Raw genomic sequence first — 19,699 nt, forward strand, 5'->3', positions numbered from 1 at the left:
TACCGAGCTAGAAACCACAGGGACTCTGAATCAATAAACACCACTTAAATAAATATTTCAAAACCTCAGATTATCGACAGTAACAGACGGGAACAGTGGCGTATCAAAGAAGGATTTTGGGGGGTGGGCGAAGAGGTACAAAACATGTGACACGCTACTTAGAAGCTGGAATTTAAGAAGACCGTGAAGACTTCAATTTTAATATGGCTGGAAGGAGAAAAAGGCAATTAAGTTTTCAAAAGCTTAAGGAATCTGATACTTCTCAGTCCACCTGGAAAAATGTTCTTGATGTTAAAATACATTCAACCACATGGTGAATCAAAATATGAAAGAACTTGGGATAGAAGAAACTGTGGTAAGAGAAATTGTGGGGAGCAGTACACCCATGTAAGAACAGAAGCAAGAGTGAGCAAGGAAGGAACTGTGGTTATAGGAAATAAATGAGACATTTACTCCAACAAGTACGCTAAACTCAAAAACAAAACAACAAAACACTAACAAAAATTGGGAGAGAGGAAAAGGGGACGTGGGATAAAGTGTGACATCATTTACTTTGTCCACTTTCATAGCAGGGTGTCAATTAATATCTAAAATTAAAACATGCGACTGGAAAAAAAAAAAAGGGATTCCAACCTCATACCATTCTCATCTCCTATTTCCATGTCCTTTTAGGGAGCTTTTAGAAACTACTATTACTGATGATGAAGAAATAATTATCCAATGTTCAACAATTTCTTATTTCGCTTTGGCTTCTTTTTCTGGTTTTAAATATTGTTGTATTTAACTCAATCATTTTATACAAAGCCAGCCTGCATAGTACTAATTCTTAATATGAAGTTATCAGTCAGGTCTTCTCCTTGAAATACATGCAGAAATATTCTTGAATAAATCTCATTTAATGATGGTTATTTCATGGGGATGAGCACATGAATATTTTTTTGTTAACATCTTTGTTCTTTTCTATATTGCCTGAATTTTTCAGTAATGAACATGTCATTTGTCTAAAAATAAACTCATTCTAAATAAAACCTTAGACAACATTTCAAAAACTACTTACACTGAAAAAATTGAAATGGACAATTACCACCCAAGAAAAATCAAATAAAAAAACAACAAAAAAAGGGACATGGATAATTTGAACAACTGGCAGAGATGAATTCAAAGCTGCACATTCCATTCTTAGCAGGTAAAAGAGAAGAGGGATTATGTATAATTCCAAATACAGTTAAACTAAAGCTGGTCAAAGCACAGTATCAAATGATTTTAATATAAATTTAATGTAAAATCATACCTAGTATTTAGTAATATACAGCAGTAAGCAAATCACCCAAAATATATTTTATTTATTTAGAACAGCTGTTTAGAAACTTCACACAGACTTCTGGTCAAGATGGCAGTGAGGTAAACACGGTACTCACTCCTTGCACATCACATTAAAATTACAATTAAACTATAGAAAAAAGATCATTCAGGAATGCCAGAAATCGAGCTGAATGGAAGTCCTACAATTCCGAAATTAAAGAAGAAATCAAATCAATACTGGTAGGAAGGATGGAGACACAGAATGGGCAGGCCACATGCCAATGTGTGGCAGATAAAAACTGGGAGGGGTATCTCGGGAACGGAGTGGTCCCAGCCTCACATATGACTCCCGCTAGGGTTCCAGTGTTGTAAAAACCAGGGGGATTAAGGCTGTGGAAGACATTACGTCTGGAGTCCCAGGCAGTTCTTCTTAAAGTCTGCGCCCACACACAGACTTTCTCAGACTCACTCCTTCTGAGCTCCAGCGCAAGGGCAGCAGCTTGACAAGCATTAGAGACATATGGAGAGGAAGTGAAGTGTCTGGCATCAGGGTAAGAGCTGGGGAGCCACTTTCTCCCAGACAGAAGTGCTGGCAGAGGCCATTGTTCCATTTCTGAGTCATCCCCCTACAGAGCCACTGGCAGGTGCCAAAACTGATACTCCATCAGCCTGGCTCCCATTGTTTGCCCCACACTGGTGATTCCCTGAGGCCCTGCCCCATGCAACTTTTGGGCCCACCAAAGCTGTTTCCAGGGGCTTTTCAATGAGAATGGCTTGTCTTGGCTCATGCTTCAAATTTTCCTCAGTTCTCTCAAACAAACAGCATCTGGCCTCAGTGAGCCCCACATCCCTTGCCAAATAAATACACTTAGGACTGGCACTAGCAGCAGCTGACCTTGGTTCACAGCTTGGCCTCATCTGGCTATCTCCAAGCCCAGCACAAGTAGCAGCCATCTGCAAATCACTTTGTAGCTTATGCTGGGTGGTCCTGGACAGAACACAGGTGATGGCTGACCTTGGCCTGCACCTCCTGGGAGACTTCAGGGCCAGCACATCAGTGGACAGTTTCAGACTACATTGGAGTACCACCACCTAACCACCTCCACAAGGCACATGTATTCAAGGGCCTGGACTCAGCGGACACCAGAGCGCTGCTGAAGTAAGTCCTGCTCTATGGAATGGGCTCCTTGCACAGATGATATTCCACAGTGGCTGTAGGTTTGTGATCAGTGGTCACAGCCAGTCCTTGCGGCTGATCTACCTGAGTAAATGCCTCCCCGTGACATGCCAATAGCAATCAAGGCTCAACTACAGAAAAAGGTGTACACAACCCACATGGTACATGCACCTCGAGTACCCAGCTTGGATGTTAGGATAGGTTGTAACCACCAGACCCTACAACACCCACTACATTAGGCCACTCTACCAAGCCTGGGAGATACATCAGCTCTACATAATACATAGAAACAAACACAGCAAGCCTGTCAAAATGAGGAGACAAAGAAACATGTGCCGAATGAAAGAAGAGAACAAAACTCCAGAAAAAGAGCTAAACAAAATGGAGACAAGTGATCTACTAGATGTGGAGTTCAAAACACTGGTCATAAGGCTGCTCAAGGAATTTATCATAAAAAAAACCCGAGTCAGAAATGAAGGGTACACTAATTGAAATAAAGAACAATTTACAGGGAACCAACAGTAGAGTGGATGAAGCCGAGAATCAAATCATCAATTTGCAATATAAAGAAGGAAAAAACACTCAATCAGAGCAGCAAGAAGTAAAAAGAATCCAAAAATGTGAGGACAGTGGAAGGAGCCTCTGGGACCACTTCAAGCGTGCCAACATTCGCATCATGGGGGTGCTGGAAGAAGAGAGAGAGGGAGAAACTGGGAACCTGTTTGAAAAAAATGATGACAGCAAACTTCCCTAACTTGGTGAAAGAAACAGACATGCAAGTCTAGGAAGCACAGAGAATCACAAACAAGATGAACCCAAAGAGCCCACACCAAGGCGCATCATAATTAAAAGGCCAAAGGTCAAGGACAAAGAGAATCTTAAAAGCAGCAAGAGAAAAGCAGTTACCTACCTACAAAGGAGGTCCCATAAGACTGTCAGCTGATTTCTCAGAAGGAACTTTGCTGACTAGAAGGGATTGTCAAGAAATATTCAAAGTGATGAAAAGCGAGGACTACAGCTAAGATTACCCTACCCAGCAAAGTTATCATTTAGAATTGAAGGACAGATAAAGAGCTTCCCAGACAAAATGCTAAAGGAGTTCATACCACGAAACCAGTATTATATGAAATGTTAGGGTCTTCTTTAAGAAGATCAAAAATATGAACAATAAAATGGCAATAAATGCGTATCTACAAACAATTGAATCTAAAAAACGAAATAAATGAACAAAGCACAACAGAAAAACAGAAACAGATTCACAGATACAGAGAATGCTTTGAAGCTTGCCAGATGGGAGAGGGGTCGGGGAATGGGCAAAAAGGGTGCAGGAAATAAGAAGCACAAGTCAGTTGTAACAGAAGAGCCACGGGGATGTAAAGTACGGCAAAGCGAATATGGTAGCCAAAGAACATATACGCATGACCCATGAACATGGACAATGGTGCGGGGATCGCCTGAGGGAGAAGGAGGGTGCTGGGTAGGAGGGGGCAAAGGGCAAGAAACCAGGACAACTGTAACAGCATGTACAATATAATTTTAAAATAAAAAATAAAGTAACAACAACAACAAAAAAGAAATTTCACTGAAATAGGTTGAATGAAAATGGCCCAAAGGCTAGTGTCTATTAAAATAGTCTGCTATTTCTAACTGCTCTTGACTGAACTCTCCTTTAAATATTATAATGAAATGCCACCGAGTCTACTTTTGACTTGAAAAGTAATCTGGGGCACAGGTGCTAGATAAGTTCAGCACAACATGACATTGTTTCCGCTAGCTTCCCCTTTGCCACACAAGCTCATGTACCTTCATTACACAAACTCCAATTCACATCAGTGCACTGGACCTGGAAAATTAATTGCCCACCCCCTCAGTGTCAGCCCTTCCTACTGTTTTCAGGGAGGCTTTCTACTCCCAAGATTGACCTCAAGCTTCAATTAAGGGCTAAACTGAGAGGTTTCAGAACAATGTGTTAATCCCAGGGTCCCAAGCTTAGTCCTGTGCTTTCCATCCTTCACTCCCAAATTACCAACATCAAAAATGAAAACAAAGATATCACCACTGAGATGACATTAAAAGAAGAATAAGAGAACTGTGTAAACAACTTTAGGTTAACAAATTTGACAATGTAGGTGAAACAGGCAAATTTCTTAGGAAAAAAAAGAACTCTCTAAAAGTGGTAGACTAAACCAACTAAACTGCCACGTATCTGTTAAAGAAATTGAATTTGTAATTTTAAAACTTCTCCCAAAGAAAACTGGCCCAGATGACTTCACCAGTAAATTACACCAACATGAAGAAGAAATAGTATCAACATTACTCACACTCTTTAACAAAATAGAGAAGGATACACTTCTGAATTTGTTTTATTGAGCCAGCAAAACTCAAACAGTGGAACCAATTAAGAACACTACAAGACCAGAAAATGACAGATAGTATCCATCATGAACACAGACGCAATAATCCTTAAGGAAGTATTAGCAAAGTGAATCCAACAATTCATTCAAAGGATGACACATTAAGGACAAATGGTATCTTTACTCCAGGAATGCGATGTTATTTCAACATTCCAGAATCGCCACATTCACCGATGAAAGAAGAAATAAAACTACATGACCATCAAAAAAGATGTAAGGGAAGTATGTGACAAAATCCAACATCTATTCATAATAAAAAGTTCCCAGCAGGCTAGCAATTGAAAGGAACTTCTTCAATCTGGTAAAAGGCATCTGTGAAAAACTATAGCCAGCACTATACATGATGATAAAGATACTAAACACATTCCTCCTATGATCAGGAGCAAAGCAAGCTGTCTGTTCTCCAACTTCTACTCAACACGGTACTGGTGGTCCTGACCAATGTAATCTGGTACGAGAAGGAAAGAGGAAAAAGACCCAGTTTTTTTAAAAAGGAAAACAGTCTTTATTCATAGCTGATACAACTATAGAAAACCCAAAGAAAGGTATAAAAAGATCTATGAAATTTAATAAGTTTAATAATTTAACAAAGCCTCTGGGTATAAAATCAACGTATACAAAGAACTGGATTTCTGTATCATTGCAACAAATAACCTGAAAATGAAGTTAAAAATAAATTCTATTTACAATCACAGAAAACACCCAAATACCTAAAAATATATTTAACAAAAGACATCCTCAGTGAAAATTAGAAAATATTGTTGGGAGAAATTAAAGACCCTGAAAAGATGGAGAGAGACACCACGCTCATGGATCAGAACAGGCGCAGGGAAACATTTTCTATAAAGAGCCAGAGAGTACATGTGAAGTTCTGTGGATGGTATGGTCTGTCAAAACCACTCCTCTACTGTAGCATGAAAGCAGCCATAGCTAATACATAATAAATGAGCATGGCTGTGTACCAATAAAACATTATTTTCAAAAACAGGTCGGGGGCCAGATTTGACCCATAGTTTTCTGACCCAAAAATGTAAGGATATCAATTCTTCTTAAAATTATCTATAGATCCAATGCATTACCAAAAAAAAAACTCCAGTGGCTTTTTTCTAGATTTTGACAGGCTGTTATTTTATATAGTAGTGTAAAGGACCTAGAATAGCCAAGACGATCTTGAAAAACAAAAACACAGAGGCATTTGCACCGCCTGATTTTAAGACTTATTATAAAGACACAACAATCAAGCCAGCAGAAAATCAGGGTAAGAATAAATAAAGAGATCGGTGAAACAGAGTCCAGAAGTAGACCAACATATATGGTCAACTGATTTTTGATAACAGAGACAAGACAATATAATGGGGAAAGAAGTTATTTCAACAAATAGTACTGGACAACTAAATATTTATATTTAAAAAATGGAGTCTTGGCCTATACCTCACATCCAAACCAAAAATTAAGATGAAACAGATTAGTGACCTCAATGTAAAAGCTAAAACTATAAAGCTCCTCAAAGAAAACATTTGAGACTCTCTGTATAAACTGAATAGTCAAAGATTTCTCAGAAAAGGTACAAAAAGTTCTAAGCATAAAAAAATTAATAAACTAGGCTTCAAACTTAAAAACTCATCAAAAGATATTAAGAAAATGAAAGGGTAAGACAAAAACTGGGGAAAATATTCAAGATCATATCTCATATCCACATTACATAGAAACTCCTACAACACAAACCCAATTTTAAGAAAAGATTTGTACAGATACTATTCCACAAACGAGGTAGGAATGGCCAATGAGCATACGAAAGAATGTTCAACATCACTAGTTTTCAGGGAAATGAAAATTAAAACCACAATGACATACCAGTACACGCCCACTAGAATAGCTAAAATTTTTAAAAAATGAGTACCACGACCAAATGTTGCAATGTGCTACAACTTTGCAAAACCATTTGGCAGCTTATGAAATGTAAATATACCACATGACTTGGCTATTCCAATCCTATGCATGTACCCTCAAGAAAAGAAACCACAGATCCACAAAAAAACTTGCACAGAATGTTCACTACAGTTTTATTCATGATAGTATAAAATTTAAAATATAACAAAAGCCCTTCAAAAGGAAAATGGTTAAATAAATTATGATATATCCATACAATGGAATACTACTCAGCAATAAAAAGCAAACACTACTACTGATCCACGCAATAACATGGATGAATCTCAAAAACAATTATACTCAGTGAAAGAAACTAAACACAAAAGAGTATATGTTGGCTGATTTCATTTTTATGAAGTTCAAGAGCAAGTAAAACTCTGTGTAGGGCACAGAAATCTGAACGCGGTAGGGCAGGAAATAACTAGAATTTTTAGGGTGGTAGAAATGTGTATTGAGACTTTGGGTCAAGACAGCGGCATAGGTAAACACAGATCACCTCCTCGTACAACCACATCAAAATTACAACTAAAATATACAACAGCCATTACTCAGAACCATCAGAAATTGAGTCGAATGCAACTCTGACAACTATGGAATTAAAGAAACAACCTCCATCCAGACTGGTAGGAGGGGTGGAGATGCAGAACAGGCTGGTCCCACAGCCATGTGTGGTGGATAAAAATTTGGGAGGGATATCTTAGGAGTGAGGAGTCCCAGCCCCATACCAAGCCCCTCAGCCCAGGGTTCCAGTGCCAGGAAAGTAAGTCCCCATAACTTCTGGCTGCAAAACCCAGCGGGAATTGAGTCAGTAGAAGAAACTTCTGGAGTCCCAGGAAGAACCCACACACGGACTTACTCAGACTCATTCAGTCTGAGCTCCAGCACTAGGGTAGCAGCTTGAAAGGCACTAGTGACATACAGGGAGGAAATGAAGTATCTGACATCAAGATGGGAGCTGGAGGACAGCTTTCTGAAAGACAGAAAGCAGGCAGAGGCCATTGTCCCTTTTCTGAACCTACCATCCACAGAGCCACAGAGCTGGCAGACGGGTATCATATCTGAGACTGCATCAACCTGGCTAACACTGTTTACCACACCCTGGAGATCCCCTGAGACTCTATCCCAACTCATGACCCAACTCACTGGCTCAATCAAACTGTTAAAAGGGATTTTTTCATATGAATGGTTGGTCTTGGCTCATGCTTCACAACATCCCAAATCCTATCAACAAGCAACAGCAAGCCTCAGTAAGCTCCCATCCCCCCTACCTCTAGCTAAGTGGCCCCAGGCCAGGTACTAGCCAAAGCCAGCTTAGATTCATAGCTTGGCTTTGCCTGGGAATCCCAAACTCAGCACAAGTAGCAGCTATCTCAGATTGCTTTATAGCTCAGGCAGGGTGGCCCTGGGAAGAACACAGGTGGGGGCTGACCTTGGCCTGAACCATCTGGGAAACCCCAGAGCCAGTGCACCCACTGGACAGCTACAGACCATGTTGGAGCACCACCACCCTACCTCCACAGAGCTGATCCTCCACAGAGGGTGGAGGTCAGTGGTACTGCCAGTCCTTAGAGCTGACTGGCCTGGGTAAATTCCTCCCACTGACCTACTAACAGCAATCAAGGCTCAACCACAAGAGGAGGGTATACTCAGCCCACATGAAGGGCACACCTTGAGTACCCAGCTTGGGTGATAGGGGAGGCTGTGCCACTGGACCCTATAGGAAACCTACTACATTAGGCTAGGGTACCAAGACAGAGAGTCACAGCAGCTCTACCTAATACATAGAAACAAACACAGTGAGGCTGCCCAAATGAGGAGACAAAGAAACATGGCCCAAATGAAAGAACAGTTCAAAACTGAAGGAAAAGAACTAAATAAAATGGAGATAGCAATCTATCAGATGCAGAGTTCAAAATACTGCTTTACGGATGCTCACGGAACTCAGTGAGGAACTCAACAGCATAAAAAAAGATCCAATCAGAAATGAAGGATACATTAATCAAAATGAAGGACAATTTACAGGGAAATAACAGTAGAATGGATTAAGCCAGGAATTAAATCAATGATTTGGAACATAAGGAAGCAGGAAACAACCAATCAGAACAAGGAGGAGAAAAAAAAAAAAGAATCAAAAAAAAACCAAGGACAGTGTAAGCAGCTTTGGGACAACTTGAAGCATTCCAATATTTGCATCATAGGAGTGCCAGAAGGAGGAAAGAACAAGAAATTGACACTCTACTTGAAAAAATAATGAAAGATAACTTTTCTAATTTGGTGAAGGAAACAGATATGCAAGTCCAGGAAGCACAGAGAATCCCAAACGGGATACAAAGAGGCCCACTCCAAGACACATCATAATAAAAATGCCAAAGGTGAAAGATACAGAGAGAATCTTAAAAGCAGCAACAGAAAAGTGGTTAGTTATCTACAGGGGAGTCCCTATCAGACTGTCAGCTGATTTCTCAAAAGAAAATTTGCAGGCTTCAAGGCATGGGCAAGAAATATTCAAAGTCATGAAAAGCAGGGACCTACAGCCAAGATTTCTCTACCCAGCAAAGCTATCATTTAGAATCAAAGGGCATATAAAAAGCTTCCCAGGCAAGAAAAAAACTAAAGGAATTCATCATCACCAAATCATTATTATATGAAATGTTAAAGGGATTATTTAATAAAAAAATCAAAAGTATGAACAATAAAATGGCAATCAATACATATCTTTCAACAATTGAATCTAAAAAACAAACCGAGCAAACAAGAACAGAGACAGAATCACAGATATGGAGAGCATTCAGAGATGGTTGCCAGATGGGAGGGGGTTGTGGCGGAATGGGTGAAGAGGTGAGGGGTTAAGAAGTACAAACAGGTAGTTACAGAACAACCATGGGGACGTAAATCACAGTACAGTAAATGGAGTAGCCAAAGAACATATATCCATGACCCACAGACATGAACAATGGTATAGGGATTTTCTGAGCGAGTGGGGGGTGCTAGGTGAAGGGACTAAGGGGGAAAAATTGGGACAACTGTAATAGCACAATCAATAAATTATTATTTAAGAAAAAAAGAAATGTGTATCTTTATTGGATATTGGTTACACAATGTAGTCTTTTTCCAAAACTCAATGAAATGCATTTAACATCTGTGCATATATTGTACCTCAATTAAAAAAAAGATGCAATTTCCCATCTATTAAAAATACTACCACTCAATAAATGAGAAATACATACCATTGTTATTTACTGACAACTAAATTAACCTATCTTTTAATTCAAAAGGAGAACCAACAGAGATCATACCTTAGCAGCAGTATTTGGTTTCATACCACAGCGATAGGTCTTCGCTATCTGGGGAGTAAGCTGGATTTCCTTGGTAAGTTGCCTCCATTTTCTACACTCAGGTTTTGTACACTGAACCTAGATGGAAAGTAACACGTCAGGGTCAATCAGTTGGCTATTCTTGAGCCTGCATTTCTCTCTTCCGCCAATCACTTCACCATTTTTGCCACAGGATTTGAACATCCTCTTAGCACTGCTAAGTACTTTTTCTCTCCCTTGCATGACCACCACCCTTATTATCCACTTTCACCCCCTTGGTGTAATTTCTGATTTAATAATAGCTCAGGCACCAGGAGGTACAAACAAGAGCTGACTACTGTTGTTAGAAAGGTTTTCCAGCGCTAACCTAAGGAAATAGAGTTACATTTAGTTACAATTAGTAATAAACTACACATACTACATGTAATGTGGGTCCTGGAGAGAATCCTGGAACAGCAAAAAGACGCTATTAAAAAAGATGATGACATCCAAATAAAGTCTGTACTGTAGTTATTAGTACTGTATTAATGTTAATCTCTTAGTTTGACATATTATCATGGTGTTTTAGATAACATTAGGATAACCTGGGTGAAGGATATGTGGGAACTTTCTGTATTATTCTTGCAACTCTTCTGTAAATTTAAAATTATTTCAAAAAAGTTTATTTTTTAAGAAAGCATGCTGATACCCATATGCAAAAGAATGAAGTTGGATCCTTTTTTCACATATATCCAAAAATTAACTCAAAATGGATCAAACACTGTAACATAAAAACTACAATGATAGACACTTTAGGAAAAAATTAGGAGTCAATCTTCATGACCTCAGATTTCACAACGGACTGTTAGATATGACACCGAAAATAAATGCAACAAAAGAAAAAAATAGAAAAACTGAACTGCAAAATTAAAAACTTTTGTGCATCCAAGGACACTATCAGTAAAGTGAAAAGACAACCTATAGGAGAAAATATTTGCAAATCATTTATCTGACAAGGGTTCAGTATCCAGAATATACGTATCTAGAATATCTTACATCTCAAAAACAAAAGACAAAGAACCCAATTTAAAAACGGGGAAAGACTTGAACAGATATTTCTCCAAAGAAGATATAAAAATGGCCAACAAGCACACGATGCATCAGTCATTAGGGAAATGCAAATCAAAGCCACAATGATATACCATTTCAGGCCCACTAGGACAGCCAGATAAAAAAACAAGGGGAGGGGGAACATAAACTGGTGAGGATGTAGAGAAATCCAAACCCTTCTACAATGCTGGTGGGAATGAAAGATGCCATAGCAGTTGCTAAAGAAAATAGTTTGGTAGTCCCCCAAAAAGTTAAACATAGACTGTGACCCAACAATTTTATTTCTAGATACATACTAAAAAGAATTGAAAACAGGTGTTCAAGTAAATATTTGTACATAAATGTTCATAGAAGCACTATTTGCAATAACTAAAAGGGGGAAGCAACCCAACTATCCATGAACAGATGACTGGATAAATTAAATTTGGCAAATCCACATGCTAGAAAATTATTTACCCATAAAAAGGAACAGAGAACTAGTACATGCTACGCCACAGATGAACCTCAGAAACATTATGCTAAGAAGACAGTCATGAAAAGTCACATACTTCATGATTCCGTTACATAAAACAGTCAAAATAGACATATTCATAAAGACAGATATCAGATTAATGGTTGCCAGGGACTGGGGGAGAGAAAAATGAGAGGTGACCGCTTAACGGGCACAGGTTTACTCTGTGTGATGACAATGCTTTGGAATTACATAGAGGTGGTGGTTACACAACACTCTCAATGTCCTAAGTGCCACTGAAGTGCATATATTAAAACAATAATTTTATATCAGGTAAGTTTCACTACAATAAAAATTTTTAAGTATGCAAGAGAAGCTCATATTTAGCAAATCATTTATTAAATGTAGGGATATTTATCTAATGTATGCAACAACCACAATTTATTTTCAAAGAATGGCTAAATGGAAAAATAATATACAGTTAAATTAATAAAAAAGCTAAAAGTTTAACAAAAATTACATTCAATGTATAATGCTAAACTTTATTAGGATTTGTACATGAAGTAAGAAGTTGTGTTTAAAGATATACTTAAAAAATTAACAGAAGAAGAGATGAACGATGTGTAAGCTTAGCAATGGGTATCAGCAGCTGGTGGTCTTTAATTTCTTCTTTAACTATGTCTGAATTTCCTACAGAAATAAAAAATGTGATTTGCTTTAATAGACATAGAGTAAGTGTTATAAAAGGAAAACTTCCTAAAAATTGGTATTTTCATCAATTCTTCTTGCCTTACAGAAAATAAAGCATTATTATCCTTTTTACCCAGTAGGGGAGCTGCTGGTCTGCCATGAAAGCTTTGGGACTAGGTTCAGTTTTTCCATTGCTAGTCCATATTTTTTTCCAAGTAGTATATTTGTCATATCCATCCTTATGGCTGAAAAAGAATAAAATAAATATATCAAGCTATAAGTTAATTGGGTTTTGAAAACAGGTGGCAGTTTAGAAAATCTTATATAAGAGGACTTAACTAGCCATATCATAAGGAGGAGGGAAATTATTATGATACCCATAAAAGAGGCTGTCAGGAAGGGTGCATCCCTATCATTCTTTTTTCAAGCCCCACCCAAGGATATGAGTTTTGTTGATTTTAAATAGGTAGGGGGAGAGGGGAATGGGGGGAGAGAGAAATATCAATGTGAGAGAGAGAAACACTGATAGGTTGCCTCCCGTACACGGCCCAGTCGGTGATCAAACCCACCACCTAGGTATGTGTCCTGACCAAGAATCAAACACGCAACCTTTTGGTGTAGCTCCAACCAATGGAGCTACCTGGCCAGGGCTCATATCAGTTTTAATATCTAAAACTGTTAGGAAGGGACAGCCGCTATCAGTTCAAGCTCCTTCTAGTTGTCAGCATCTTTCCCCAAATCTTGGCATTCATCCCCCTCTGTACTGTCACAGAACCGTAAAGCAGCTCCTAGAGTTTTCAGGTTTTCAGAGCTTGCAACTAAAGAGAACAACTGTCTCATAGTAGATGTTTCTGAACCTTGAGTGCACACACATAAGCATGCACACACCCAAACTACACCATGAAGGTCTGGCACAGTTGTAGCTGACACAGGCATGGCTGCAACAGTGGCATAATTCAGTAAGTCTGTGGGCTCAGCCTTAACCATCTGACCCTGTCCACTGCCCCCACCCTGGACCCCTCCAGTACGAAAACCTCCAACAATTAGAGAACAGACCTTCTGTAGTAATGATCAAAGCATTCGTTACAGAAATGCTCCCCACAGGAGAGGTGATACCAACGGGAGGTGTAGCCATTCTTGGCACATCTGAAAATAGCAAAAACATGTAGCTTTGGTAATAAATAACATTTCTTCTCACTTTTTTTTTTTTAGTTTGACTCTTTTATTTTACCAAAAATAACAACAATAAAAGTCTTCCCTCTGTTTCACAAAAATAAACTTTCCCCCTCTTCATTTAAATAAAAACCAAAAAACATGTACTGAGCACCGCCTATGAGCCCATGTTCCATTCTCTCCACTTAGAACCCTAACAACCAGAAGCTGATAACAGGCAGGGGAAGTGGGATGGGTGATTGATAGGTGACAGCACATGGTAAGGACCCAGGGACTTAGACCAGAGGACCTAACCTAGCTGGTTGCACATCAAAGGGCATGAGGCTTAGGAGTTTTATCAAGATTCCCTCAAGCCATGATAGGGTCTAATGACATGAAACAAGGGATGTCACTGTGCCTGCTGTAGGATGCACTTGGGTGAAGGAGAGAAGTGTGGTCCTAGTAACAACATCTGGCCCAATACTGAATAGTAAATGAATCTGGCCAGCTGGAATCTGACCCTTTAGCAGGCAATCTGGCAAATATAAGCTGTCAAACAGCTAATAATGTAGTAAAAGAATGAACTCTAATGCCACAATGAACACTAATACCACTACTCTTCATGATTTAAAAAAAATGGGATTCATGTTCCAGGTTTTACTGAATCTTAAGCCTTCCTTGAAGATTTTTATCTGGAAGTAAAAGGTCACACTTGTGTCATCCCAATAAAAATGGCAAGTGCATTTAGCCTCATAGTCTCAATGAGACCTGTTTATGTCTACTGGAAGAGGAGGTATGCTACATGAGGGAGAAAAGCCTAGGGAAAGTAACCGTCTGCTGGCCCACAGGGAGCTCCATGGTTCCCTCCGCCATGTCCCCATCCCTGACGCTATCCCACGCTCAGCCCCCAAGAGAAGTACAGCTATGGTCGGTGGGACCTGAGGACACTGATTGGGCACTGTGCAGAGCTGATACGGCTATGTCTAACGGGGGAGCATACGGGAGGGTGTGGTGTGTACAGAATGTACAGGCAATGTCTCTATTATTAGAAGACTTACAGTATCTATATCTATCTTTAGTAAAACTATCTTTGAGGTTGATGTTCCCACAAAGAACACTCTCACAGGCAGGAATGTGAGGCCAAGACATGTCATCTAAACAGACCTTTCAGAAGTACTTGCAAAGCACACGGGACACGTTGCTGTACAGCCTGCCTTTTCACATTTCCTGTACTTCTTCTCTGACCCACCGTCTTCATCCTCATCTGTCATCTCTGTTGCTTTTTTCTTTGCCTGAGGAAGAACCAGCTGAGGTTAAGACTTCACCAGAATGGCCAAGGGTAATGTGGGAGGTTTACTACTAAAATGACTTCAATGCTGGGAAAAGTTCTAAACATGAAAATCAACAACACCCTGACAGTAGGTTAGGGGCTGATAATACAGCAATTCCCTTGAAATTGTACTGGGCAAATATCAGCACTTTAAAGAGAACTAAAATGCATGCAAGTCTTTCTTACAAAAAAGCTGCATCCATCAAAATAAAAGTCACTCTCAAATTAGGATATTTTTTTCTTAGAGCAGACATTATCCTCTCCGTATTGCATATTTTTAAAAACCTAGAAAAATTCTGGAAAAATAACTACATCATTCAAGATGTTTCTTTAGGGGGAAAAAAAAAACCCTACAAAAGGGATGGCAGTAAGTAACCCATCAACAGCACTCAGCCAGCTATAAGCTGATGTAAAATTCCTATGAATGACTGCAAGCCAAGCAAGATCTGGCCCCAGCTCACATCCTGGAGGCAACCACACAGCTGCAATTCTCTGAACACCCCATGTTGATTCACACCCTATGTCTTCATCTTTGCAATTCCCTCTGCCAGCATGCTTTTGTCTACATTCTATCTCTTTATCACCCTGGACTATAATTGTTCCAAGGTTAGTTTCTCTACTATACTACAAGTTCCTTGAGGACCAGAATGATATTTTTTTTACTTCTAATTCTTCAGTCCCAATCAGAATAATTCTGTGTGCTCAAAACAGGTGCACCGAATGAACAAAAGAGTAATACCTGCCTACCGGAACTCCTCAAAGGAAGGCTATCTGGAGAATGATCAAAAGATGCTTTTTTCTTTGTTCTCCCCCGTGGGGTTGCCATTGTATCAGATAATCTGCAAAAAAGATAAAAATAAACAATTAAACCACTAAATATTAACACTTGCTAATACTTTCAACATTCTGGAGCAAAGTTATTATGCTGAACTAGGTAAGATATATTCTCTGCAGTTAGACTGCCAGAGTGTGAAACCATTGCTTTCAAGTTACTTAATATCCTCAAGACCTCAGTCTTCTCATATGTAAAAGGAGCATGGCAAGAGTGTACCATTGTATCATAGGGTCGGTGTGAGCATTTAGTAAAATAACCTATTTGAAGCACCAGGCCTCGCATATTTTAAGTATGCAATAAATGTTACCCATTAGTAGTATGTACATTTAAAAATATAAAATTGAGAAAAATACCACACAAGTGACCAATAAACAAATAACACTATTTGTAAAATGCAATGAGTAAAAACACTCAGTTTTTGTCTGTTTCTCTCCATCTTACTGTGTCTTCTTAGCAGTTCCTGAATTTTGATCTCTTATCATACTTTAAAAAGAAAACTCACTCTTTCTTAGTAAAACCCAACAAATAAACCTCAGGTACACCATCTAGTCACTACCGAATATAGGAATTTGGGTTAGTTACTCTATCTTCTACTGGAAAAATTTTGTAAGTTCTCAAACTAGTCTAATAACAGCATGATTAAACAAAAACATTAAGAACCAAAAGTCTACGAGAAAAATAATGCATAGTAACCACGAAAGATTGAGTTATCAAATTAGCATTTTATTCAATTAAGTTAGATAAGGAATAAAAAAATGCTTAGCAAAAGTACTCAATAATATATGGGTTCTACAATTATCACACATCCCCTCCCTGATCCACTGTATTCACTACATACACTCACACAAAACAGCACACAAATAAACAGGACATACCTAAAGATAAGGAATTTGAAGTAGAAAAGTGTTATCATAAAATACAAGTTCCACGTACTGGCATATCTCGGAGATATTGTGGGTTAGGGGTTAGACCACCGTAATGGAGTGAATATGGCAATGAAGCGGGTTGTAATCTTTTTCTGGTGAGGGTCTTGACTTCAATTGGCAAAAAAACTGCAACACCTGTGAAGTGCAGTAAGGCGAGGTATGCCTGTATATAATCTTAATCTTGAAGAAAAGCTTTGAGAGGCTTGTTATCCTATTGTTTCCTATCTGTGAGTTCTACTAACATTCCTAAAAGCACTTTTAATGGATTACTCACATGTGTGAAAACTTCCAGGTTTTTAGCTACAATGACTCTGAAAAATCTAGACACCAGGGTTATGGATGATTTTCCTTTAGCTCACTCTTCAGTTTCTTAAAACGATTATGTTAGTTGTGAACACATAAACTCTCTCTGTATTTTGATATGTATTATAGATCTTTAAGGATTAAATAATTTAGTCATTTAGTACTACAGCACTCCAAATACAGATGGATAAACACTATTAATTTTAAAAGTACTACTGCCTATCAATAATTGTTAAACACAAAGAAGGCTTTCTGGATCATATTTATATTTTCAAAAGACTGTCCAATCTAACAAATCTCTTTATATAAAACAAATATCCAACATAATTCACAAGTGAACCACAAATAAGGCATATATAAATACAGACCTGTAAACGTACAGTATATATCAGTATTGCAGCAAAAATATTTGAGTCTAATTTCATGCGACATTTCACCATAAGAATGCAAGCATTCTAAAAAAAAGGCATAACTTCCAGAAATTTCATCAAACATTTGAGTCCAACTGTATACTGGAAAATATGTATTTAATTGTAATAAAGAATGATGTAAATCAAGAAATGGTTAAGAGAAAATGAATATATTAGCTATAAAAGCCATTATTAAATCTGTGTTGTCAGAGAAAAATACGACTGAGGATTTTTAGGGTAATACATTTTCACTTCTAATAATATGATTAACAGTTATGTACCCTCATCCTTTTCTGAGACTTGCTGTAATTTCTGTATTTTCACTGTTGCTGAGTTCTTGAGGCTTAAAATGGGGGAAAATTTTTTAGGTTAAAGGACAATAGTTTTTGTGCTTTTAAATATAATCTCAGAAATAATGATCAAAAGTGTCTTTAAAACAATATACTGAGAATGCTTTCCTACCTGGTTCTTCAAATTAATAAACACACCTCATTTAGATATAATCAAGTTGTTTTATGTTCAATATAATTTTTAAGCATATCTCCCTAATTTTAAATTCATAGCTTTGGTTTTCTTTTAATGTGACAAAAGAAAAAAAATGTTGGTTTGGGGTGAGTAAATATATAAGTGGATATATCAGTGCCTAGATTTCTATTTTAATAATTCCCAGGATTTTTCTGAAGTAGCTAATTCAATAAAATTTTTTTAAAAAACAGTGTTCAGAAAAAAACGACTCCAGATTGAAATAAAAATTGACATCAACATTTATAAGGCAAACTACTAGAAATTTCTTCAGACAACAGAAACAGGAATTTCCCTTTGGGCCACTTAAAATACGGAAGGACTAGCCCTTATTGCACCCACACTAATAAAATTTTCCAAAATATGGGTCCAGTTCAACTGCCTGAATGCTTTGTTGATTACTTTTCCTACCTGGGAGACTATGAATTATTGATGGTCATTTTCTCATGTACCTCCTTAAGAAACCTTCTCTCCCACTCGCCTTTCTTCCACTAAGATAGATTAAAAACAAATAAAGAAACAAAACACAAAAACCTGGAGTTGTGCGTGAACATGAAGTGATGGCTCGCCCACAAGGACCGGTCTGCGGACTCGTGCGCGCTCACCCAAGAGAAGGCTGGGCCCGGATCTGGCTAGGTTCCGTATCACCGAACCCCAACTTTATACAGCTGGGCCTTCCTCTTCCTTCCTGTTTCACCTGCCAGCTGCCCGGCTGTTGTTGACTAACAGCTGCGGTAATCCGGCCGCCCGCTCCGGGTTCCCAGTCCCGGAGGAGTTACCCCAGCAACCTGGCCAAGCCGCACGTGCCTCAAAGCATTATTACTACGACACCTGCAAGGCTGTACGAGCTCCTCACCGCCACACTCTCTGCCGAGCAGCATGAGCGAGGGAGTTCATACTCCGGATTGTGGGTTTTCCCCCACGCAGCACACATTCCCCAGGTGACAGGGCTCTAACAGTTCCCAGAAGAGAGCCCCAACGTTCCCTGTGCCAGCTGCAGCCTCCTCGTTCTCCGAAAAGCTTTCCCGACTCTGCTCCGAAGTCGGAGAAGCAACAGCCTCCCGGGCTCACCTGAGCGCTGAAAAGGTGCAAGCAGTCGCGGGGAGAAGGCAGCACTGTACAGAAAGGAAATATTGTAGGGGGTTAGGAGAGACCCGCAACACCAAGACGAATCCCTTGGAACCCCGTCGCCGCAACACCCCAGCCCGGGAATTTCTCTTCCTTAGACAGGGATCCCACCCAGCAGCTCGCTTCCAAACCGGAGAGAGAGTATCAGTCCCTACGGCATTCGTTCACCTCCCAACCGGGCGAGGGGCGCTGCACAGGAGCAGAAAGAGGGTTTGCACCCCTGCCAAGCTGCTTTGTGCGGAGCTGTCACCCGAAATCCGCCGCAGCCCCTACAGTAGCCCCTGGAGCCTCGTGCGCCTCACCTGGGAGCGCGTGAGAGACGGTGCGCGCCGCCCCCGGCCGCGAGCGCCTCTCCCGAGCCGCGCGCCGCGCGCACAGTGCTGCAGGATCCGCGCCGCGAACCGCAATCGTCTCCCGGCCGCCGCCGCCACCGCCGCCGCCGCTTCCGCCCCTGTGACGGCGTGACCCGGGGTGGGAGGAGCCGGCGGGAGCAGGGAGGAGTAGGGTCTCCGCCCTCGCCTTCGCTGCAGCGATCGCCCCGCCTCAGCCATTTCCGCCGCTGCGCGAGCACGAGCTCCTAAGGAGGGGGCGGGGTCTGGGAGCCTGTACGGGGGTGGAACCGGGGGCGGAACCGGGGGCAGGAACTGAGGCGGGGCGTCTAAGGAGAGGGCTGGTGAGGGGCGAGGACTAAGGCGGGGCACCTGGGGAGGGGCGGGGTCTGGCTGTG

At 40.0% G+C, this 19,699-nt stretch overlaps 1 protein-coding gene across 3 annotated transcripts in view; it reads right to left on the minus strand.

Moving 5' to 3' along the window:
- The window catches only part of KDM1B (lysine demethylase 1B), a 50,469-nt gene extending 31,037 nt beyond the window's left edge, over positions 1 to 19,432 (minus strand). The window contains exons 1-7 of one of the 3 annotated variants that reach the window (XM_024565383.3): positions 19,275 to 19,432; positions 18,916 to 18,959; positions 15,588 to 15,687; positions 14,683 to 14,810; positions 13,423 to 13,512; positions 12,500 to 12,611; positions 10,119 to 10,235 (exon numbers count right to left, since the gene is read on the minus strand). In XM_024565383.3, the coding sequence (XP_024421151.1) occupies positions 10,119 to 10,235; positions 12,500 to 12,611; positions 13,423 to 13,512; positions 14,683 to 14,810; positions 15,588 to 15,674 (534 nt within the window). In that variant the 5' untranslated portion in view covers positions 15,675 to 15,687; positions 18,916 to 18,959; positions 19,275 to 19,432. The other 2 variants (XM_045199474.2, XM_045199473.2) reach the window with 2 other exon arrangements.
- Between the last annotated feature and the right edge of the window lie 267 nt (positions 19,433 to 19,699).

The sequence above is a fragment of the Desmodus rotundus genome, chromosome 3, assembly GCF_022682495.2.
Source record: "Desmodus rotundus isolate HL8 chromosome 3, HLdesRot8A.1, whole genome shotgun sequence".
Taxonomy (NCBI): domain Eukaryota; kingdom Metazoa; phylum Chordata; class Mammalia; order Chiroptera; family Phyllostomidae; genus Desmodus; species Desmodus rotundus.